The sequence below is a fragment of the Humulus lupulus genome, chromosome 3 (assembly GCF_963169125.1).
Source record: "Humulus lupulus chromosome 3, drHumLupu1.1, whole genome shotgun sequence".
NCBI lineage: Eukaryota > Viridiplantae > Streptophyta > Magnoliopsida > Rosales > Cannabaceae > Humulus > Humulus lupulus.
The window spans coordinates 71,471,826-71,480,116 of NC_084795.1; the positions used below are offsets into that span (position 1 = coordinate 71,471,826).

The window sequence follows — 8,291 nt, forward strand, 5'->3', positions numbered from 1 at the left end:
TTGAGGTGGACAATGATTCGGGAACACTTTGTTCTATAACAAAAACATGTCCCATGTTTTATGAATAATCAATAAATAAGATAAGTTAGCTTTCATACATCATGCTATCTAACTTCGTTTTTTTTACCTTGCTAAAAATCACCATGAATGTTGTGTTACCTTCATTAAATTGGGAACATAATCCAAAAAATACTCTGCTTATGGTCCATAATTGGTAATACACTAGAGCAAAAAAGGTAAAAAAAAAAAAGGCATTTATAAATGAAAGAATCTTAAACAATCTTCTAATATTCATCAACAATACAATTACAAAAATTTTGTATCTACAATCTAAAGGAACAATGAAAAAAATTCAAATCAACAATATTGTAGCCAAATTACTAAACAATAATAATACCTAAAGAATACACTAAGTTTTCTTGTAGTATTGCAAAAAATATACTTAAGCACGCAGAAAACCGACATGCTGTGGTGATAATTGAAAAAAGCAAAACACTTGTACCAACACAAACAGATAATGTTAACATCCAAATCTCTGCTTTAATCATTCCCACTTGGTCCTAATCACATGAGAGTGCCTGAACTCATGGCTAAGTGTTACGCTTTCTTCCATTCTTTTCAAAACAAACCTTTCAATCAATACATAACACCCAAATCTCTTCCAACCCATTGATCCTCCACATTCCTCTGTCCTTTGTACTCTCACTTCCTTTTCTTTCCCCTTAACCCATCCAACCCTTTCTTGCTCCCGTTTCATTCTCTCATAAACAGCTAAATTCAACCCAACACTGGTCTCTTCTTCATCACAATTCATACTTCTAAACCACAAAACCCCATCAGCTACAAACTTGTCATCAACCACAGCTTCCTCACCTCCAACCACAACCATTTCTTTCTGAACAACAACATCCACAACCACAGAACTCCCTCCTCCATTGTTATTATATTCCTTTTTATATATCAATTCCCAGTTTTCTTCAACTGTCATCTCATAGAACATGTAGTTCCCCATCTAAGGCTACATAATTTACTTTGAATTCACTACCCCCAAGGAGTCAGATATCTTCCATGAAGAGAAAGCTCCATTTGCTGAAACGCATTATGGGGATCCAATGTTGTGGTCGAGTCTCTGGAGCGTATTCGTAAAAGCAAGAGGTTTCCAACTCATCTTCTTTGCAGCATGTGAAAGCTTCCCTGGAGATTATTCAAAAAGGGTGTTCGTTTGTTAGACTTGGCTGAAAAGAAAAAACCATACAAATTCATCAGAAAGATATATGAAATTGGATAAATAAAACCACCCACTAAGCTTCACTAAGAAAAATCCAAAAACCTAGCTTAGCTTATTTTAAACTAATTTGAGCTTCTAGGATTAAAAAAAAAATAACTTTTCAAAAAGTCCAAGTAAAAAATAAAAAGTACTTTCTTATTTTAATATGTATTATTTGAGAGAAGCTATGTGATTCCTTACTTTTTTTTTAGAGAACCTAGTTTTTAAATTTTAAACATTTTATTATTCTTAATTTACTCATAAGAATTTTTTTTAATTAATATTCAAACACTTACGAATAACTTCTCATTAATCCAAACGAAAAACGTAAGTCAAAATTTTTACTTATTTTATGTTTTTTTGCTAATTAAGCATAATTTAATATACAAAAAACGTAAAATTGGATCATTAACACCACTAATTACGCTTCTTCCGTAAGTAAATTCCAATTTCAAAAGGGTATTCGTCATTTCTAAAAGCTAAAATGCAACACAATTCAATGAAAAAAAAATTGAAATTGGATCACTAGCTTCACCCATTAAGCTTACCTCTGTCTTTCCAAAATGAATGTGCAGCATAGTATTTGTTAGACGATAGTGGCTGACCAAGAACTGGAATGAACAAGACACTGTGAAAATGGAGATCTCTGTCACTTGAGAAGCCTTGGGCGTAATAAATTTCAAGCTTTTTGTTCTGAGGAAGAGGAAGTCTCTTAATCCCGTCGCTCTTCTTTAGACCAAAACAACATTTGGGATGGGCTTCCTCATCTTGAACGACAATAATCCCAGAGTTTGGACCCTTAGGAGGAGGCTCCGAAAGAGCAGGAGACTTTTAGTATAAAGAGAGAGGTCTCGTCACAAACATTTTCGACCAAGTTTTGTTTTTGGAGATTTCATGTTATATAACTTAATATCAAAACATATATCATAAGTTATTAACACAAATATATATATATATATGACAATTTTAATTTTTGTACAAAAATACTTTAAGCATTCAAATATTTATTTTCTTTCACAGTCTAAACTCTCTCATTTCTTTCTCTAACGTGTCTCATTCTCTCACTCTCTCTCATTCTAATCTTATAGATCTCCAAAAAATACCAAAATTAAAAAAAAAAAATTGAAATGAAAATTTGGGTGAAAAAATATGAACCTCCAAAGTTTTCTTCAAATATCAAGACAGAGTATCAAAATCGCATCGAAATTACATCGAAAAAGCAACTTTTTGGTTAAAATTCAAGTTTTCATGATTGCATCGTAAAATCATCGAAACACCATCAATTTTGCATCGAAAAAACATCAATTTGGCTAGAAAACAAGTTTCATGATTGCATCACAAAAGTATAAAAAACACTATCGATTTTGTATCGAAAAAGCATCGTTTTGGCTAAAAATCAAGTTTCATTATTGCATTACAAAAGCATCGAAACATCATCGATTTTGCATCAATAAAACATTATTTTGGCCAAAAAAATCAAGTTTTCATGATTGCATCTAAACATCATTGACAGTGTTTCGATGCTTTTCTGATGAAATCATTAAAATTTGATTTTTTAGCCAAAACGATGTTTTTTCGATGCAAAATCGATAGTGTTTCGATGTTTTTGCATTGCAATTATGAAATTTTATATTTTGGCCAAAACGATGATTTTTCGATACAAAATCGATGGTGTTTCGAAACTTTTGCAATGCAATAATGAAAACTTGATTTTTTGCCAAAAAGATACTTTTTCAATGCTCTGTACTGAAATTTGATGAAAACGTTCATATTTTTACACTTAAATGTCTATTTCAAATGTTTTTTTTTAATTTTGATATTTTTTTAGATTTACAAGATTAGAATGAGAGAAAGTGAGAGAATGAAAGACGTTAGAGAGAGAGTTCAATCTGAGAGAGAAAATGAGTATTTGAATGCCATTCTAAAAAATTAAAATTGTCATATATTTATAATAGTAACTTATGTTAGCATAATAAAAAATTTGAGAGAGTTATTATGCATAGCACATGAAATTTCCCTTTGTTTTTTCCCTTACGGCGTTCGGTCTGTACGAGAGAAACAGATCTTTAGTTTTAAGATGAAGGGTAGAATAACTTGGTGGTGAAGAAGAGAAGAAGAAAAAAGGGATGGTTTTATACTAATTAAGCCTTTAGTCTCCGCGTCAAGCTGCCCATTTTGAACTTTGTTGAATAGATGGACACAGAGTGAGATGTCAGACAGTTGTAGACTCCAAAAAATCATTATTTGTTTTTTATTATTATATTATTGGAGCCTCGATATTATATTACACTGTGTTATCCTTTGATGCCCCTTAACATTTCTCTTTTATATCACTGTTTTGAGCCTATGGCAAAATGGCATATCCACAAAATGTCTTATTTTCGTGTGGTTGACTATCAACCATAGAATGGTCCCTAGAAATAAAGGTTTATTTATTGCATGAACATAAATGATATTGTAGTTTGGAAAGACTTGCATTATGTTCGGTTAAGGGAGATTAGGAAGGATTGAGGCGTTGAGAGGTAGATAGTTTAAAGAATAGAGAGCATAGTATATTAACTTGAGTTTGATGAGGCGGTTGTAATGTTGGAAATATAAATGACTATTTACTTATTTCCATTACACTATTTATTGACTGTTTTATCATTTTCTTAAGATGACATATCTGTTACTTGTATAGTCGTTTTATAGAAATGAAGCTTAAATTCTTACACTAATAAAAATAGTTAAGCTAAATGATAGGAAGAAATTAGGGAGACCTACTAAGGCAAAGAAAAACCACACTTGTCTCAGTCTTGGCATGTTGAAAAGCTGAACTGCCCATTGGGAGTATATATGGATTTAGTGTCATAACATCTGTGGGACATTGTTTTACAATTTCCACGTTAGGTGGCTGGCCGATGTGGATTGATCATCTTCTTGTCCCTCTTAAAAGGTGTTACTTAAATATATATGTATATATATTTAAATTAATCTAATATTAAAAAAAATTAAAAAGAAGAAGAATGAATGAAATTCATTTTTCTTTAAGAAAACCTATAAATAAACTATTTTTCTAAGAGCATAAATAAACTAATATGGATTATAAGAAAGATAATATTATAAAAGGTAGAGTTATTTGCAGCGAAAGTACCTAAATTATTACATTTGTAACACTTAACAATCCAAATTATTTTTTTGATAGCGAAAGTACCTTCTGTTTATGTTTTGGTGTAGTTTAGTATAAGCATCGATTCTCACCATTAAGTTTCTCTGTGACACATAGGCAATTACTCCCAATTTAAAATATGTTTACGGCGAAAGTACTAAATTTAAGAGATGTTTGCAATGAAAGTACCAAACTTATAAACAAACTTCACACTATGTAGGTAGACTTAATGAGGAAACAAACAACTGCACTAAACTGTACCAAAACATTGACAGAATGTATTTTCACAGTTAAAAAAATAACTTTGGTACTTAAGTGCTACAAACACAATAATTTAGTTACTTTCGCCGCAAATATTCCTAAAAGATATAATCATTAATTATGGGGAATATGCTATTTTGATCCTTGAAATATATAATCATGAGTTTATACAAAATACCATATATGCATTAGATTTTCATAAATACTGAAATGGTACCCTCTCTTTTGTTATTCCTACCAAAATGGTACCTTCTATTTTATTATTCGTACCAAAATAGTACTCGTACCTATATTTGGTCAAAGTGATTTTTTTAAAAATATTTTTATCTTCACTTATATATTTTGTTTGTAGTTAAAGTTATTTATAATTATTTTAATAAATTAATTAAAATGTAAATAATAATAATAAAACTTAAATAAATAATAACACTTTTAAGCTTATTTAAGTTAAAATTAAATATTATATAATAATAAATTGTAATACTTTATTTTATTTATTTTATTATTTTTTATGTTTATATGTTTTTAAAAATAAAGTTTAAGTATAAATAATTTATTAAAAGTATTAAAAATAATTTTAATTATAGATAAAATATATAAGTGAGGGTAAAAGGGTTTTTGAAAAAAAATAATTTTGACCAAAAGAATGTTCAAGGTACCATTTTAGTATGAACAACAAATCAAATGGTACCATTTTAGTATTTATGAAAATGGGTATTTGCGGCATAAATACTTTATGTTTTCGGGTTTATACACTTAAATACCCAATCTTTTTTTTCGTCGGCAAAAATACCAAACATTACTATTTTGTTGCATCCGTCACTATCAGCACTGTTAAGAGTTGATTGGGATCATTAGGATGACATGTGTCAAGTTTCTATTAGTCAACGTTATATTTAAAAAAAATTATACTTTTTTGGATCCTATGTTTTGTCATATTACCTGTTTGGACCTGTGTTTTGACAAATTACTTTTTGAACCCCGTATTTTGTAAAATTATTCAAATATGACACTTTAATAGCTTCTTATTGAAGATAATATCATTCATGTTATCTAAGAAGCCCAGAGCAAACCTAAAAATAATTAAAATTGAGCAATATCAAAATCATGCCAAGGAGGAAGTAGAATATCCAATAAATCCATGTTATGATGATGCAAAATGAAAGGTTAAAATAAAGTAGGCTTCCATATTTTTTTTAGCTTTAGAACACCACAATAATGCATGAGTAATAGATTCTGCAGCAGCAATACAATAAGAAGAAAGTGGTGAGCTTAGGATTTTCCTATTGAAAAGATTTATACTAGTTGGCAACAAATTATTACATGCTCTCCCAATAAAGTGTTTTATTTTTGGTGGACGCTTAAGGTGTCAAAGAAATGACCACTACTTTTTAAGAGGCAAAGGATTTGAAGTTGATGGTAGTGACACAATGAAAAAGCGTAAGTGATAAGCAGACTTTACAGAAAACATACCTAAAGAAGTTTGACCCTAGATTAAAGCAACTTCTTTATCAATATTGAGTAAAGGAATATCAAGAATGGCCTTAACAATCTCAACATAAAAGAAACTGTTCAATTTACTTAAATCCTATGTATCGGTAGGAGCTATGGAGAAACTGTTGAGATTGGTTAAATATAATTGATAAGTTGTTGACACAATGTGTTGTAAAACACTTAATGATTTTCACTTAAATTGAAGTGAAAATATGATATTTTGTTGTAGGCATCTATAATTGACTTTTATGGGTCTAAAGTGATACAATAAAATATATCAGCATCTCCACAAAGTTTTGGAACATTTGGAGTTAATTAAGGTAAATTTTGATAAGTTAACCAACATTGTTGTGACATGTCGCCGGGATGTTGCGACAAGTCGTCGTGGTGTTGCAACATGTCGTCTGACTGTTCCGTACAATTACGTTTTGTAGCTTCAAATAATGTGTTTAAAAACTCTAACCCTATTGGTTTAGCCTAAGGACGGTGCCTACAGTACAAAAGGGGTTTATTAGAGTTGTAAAGCCTTAATCACACTTTTCAACTCTCTCTCTCTCTCTCTAGCTCCCTAAGAACACTCATTTTCTCCAAGAAAATCACCAAGAATTTCTTGACTTATGTGAGTTTCAAAGGCTTATTAAATCATACTAATCATTCCATCTTGGTGAAGCTTCAAGCAACTTTGGGAAGACTTGGAATAGATATTTTGATTAGTGATACTTCTCGTGTATAAGTGTTTTGATGTTCCCTTAAGTTTGAAGACTCAATAGTTCAATTCAAAGGTTTTATCTCTCTAAAACCCTAATTATCTAAGATAGACTACTTTAATTTTGATTTTTAGTTTCCCGTTATATTTTATATTTTCACCTTCGATAGTTCTATTATATTTTATGTGAGGATTTCATTTATCTAGGAGGTGTAATTTCACTCTCCATTTTACATCATTTTCTAGATCTTGTTTTAATCTTTGCATTTTCAAAATTTGCTTTTTCGATATGCATGTGATTCTTGATTAGTATCTAGAGTTTGTATTATTGAGATTATTTCTATTATTCATTGTTGATTTATAGTGTGTAAACCATAAATTCCCAATAGAAACAAACCTTTTTTAATGAAGGAACCTAGTCATAATGATAAAAGGGATACCTAAAATTAGGGATCCAATGGTCATGTAAAGTATGGATTGAAGCAGAATCACCAGCCTTCCACACAAGACCTCTCTTAAGTAAATTTTTTCCTCAAATCAAACTTTTCCAAGTATATGAGGGATTGTGGCCAGTCTTAGCATATAAGAAAGAAGAACGTGGGAAGCATCTAGCTTTAAGAAATCTACTAAGAGGAGAGGAAGGGTTAGTAAAAACTCTTCAACCTTGTTTGACAATCATAGCTAGGTTAAAATGAATGAAAGGGCAAAACTCTAATCACCCAAAGAATTTAAAGCAACATAATGATGATCATTTCCTGTAATGGATTTTAGAGGAATCGAAAAAATCCCAACAATATTTAGTGATCGACTTCTCAAAATTTTTACAAAGTTCAATAAATAACCTAAATCAAGCCATGGCATAGGAGGGTATAGCTTGTATAACAGTTTGACGAAGAATTTCCTTTCCTACACGAGAGAAATATTTTTTATTCCAAGAAGTAAGGAAAGATGAAATTGTATCCTAGATAAAAATCAAAGCTCTATTACGAAACTAATCAAAACATTGGGGAAGACCTAAATATTTACTAATAAATGGCTTATCCTCAAGAAAAAGAGTTCAAAGGAAATTTGATTATCAGATAGAGAAGTAATAGGGGAAAACAACACTGAAGATTTATTAAGATTTACCATTTGTCTTGAAGCTTGATAATACAAAGAAATAGCATCCTTGTGCTATTGTAAGGCCTCTAAACTCCTCCCTCAGGACACTGTTGTGTTGCCCATGGGGACGGGGAAGCATCGACATCCATAGGTCCTTGGTTCAACCTCCTAATGAGAATTGAGTTCCTTGCACGGGCGTCTCACTCTTAAGACTTGCTTGCTCTGTATGGAGTGCCCCATGGTTCCTCGAGTGCCAGCGATAGAAAGGAATGCCTTCAACTAAGGCTCTATTGGCCACTAACCACTTGCTCACC

At 30.9% G+C, this 8,291-nt stretch overlaps 1 protein-coding gene across 2 annotated transcripts; it reads right to left on the minus strand.

The window, feature by feature from the left end:
* Positions 1 to 237: 237 nt before the first annotated feature.
* Positions 238 to 2,162, minus strand: LOC133822815 (uncharacterized). 2 transcript variants are annotated; one of them, XM_062255258.1, is made up of 2 exons: positions 1,816 to 2,162; positions 238 to 1,194 (listed from the first exon to the last, which is right to left on the minus strand). In XM_062255258.1, the coding sequence occupies exon 2, from the start codon at positions 1,010 to 1,012 to the stop codon at positions 545 to 547; it is 468 nt and encodes a 155-aa protein (XP_062111242.1). In that variant the 5' UTR covers positions 1,013 to 1,194; positions 1,816 to 2,162; the 3' UTR covers positions 238 to 544. The 2 variants fall into 2 exon arrangements, with proteins under 2 accessions (XP_062111242.1, XP_062111241.1); XM_062255257.1 differs by having other exon boundaries at positions 238 to 1,235.
* Positions 2,163 to 8,291: the final 6,129 nt, after the last annotated feature.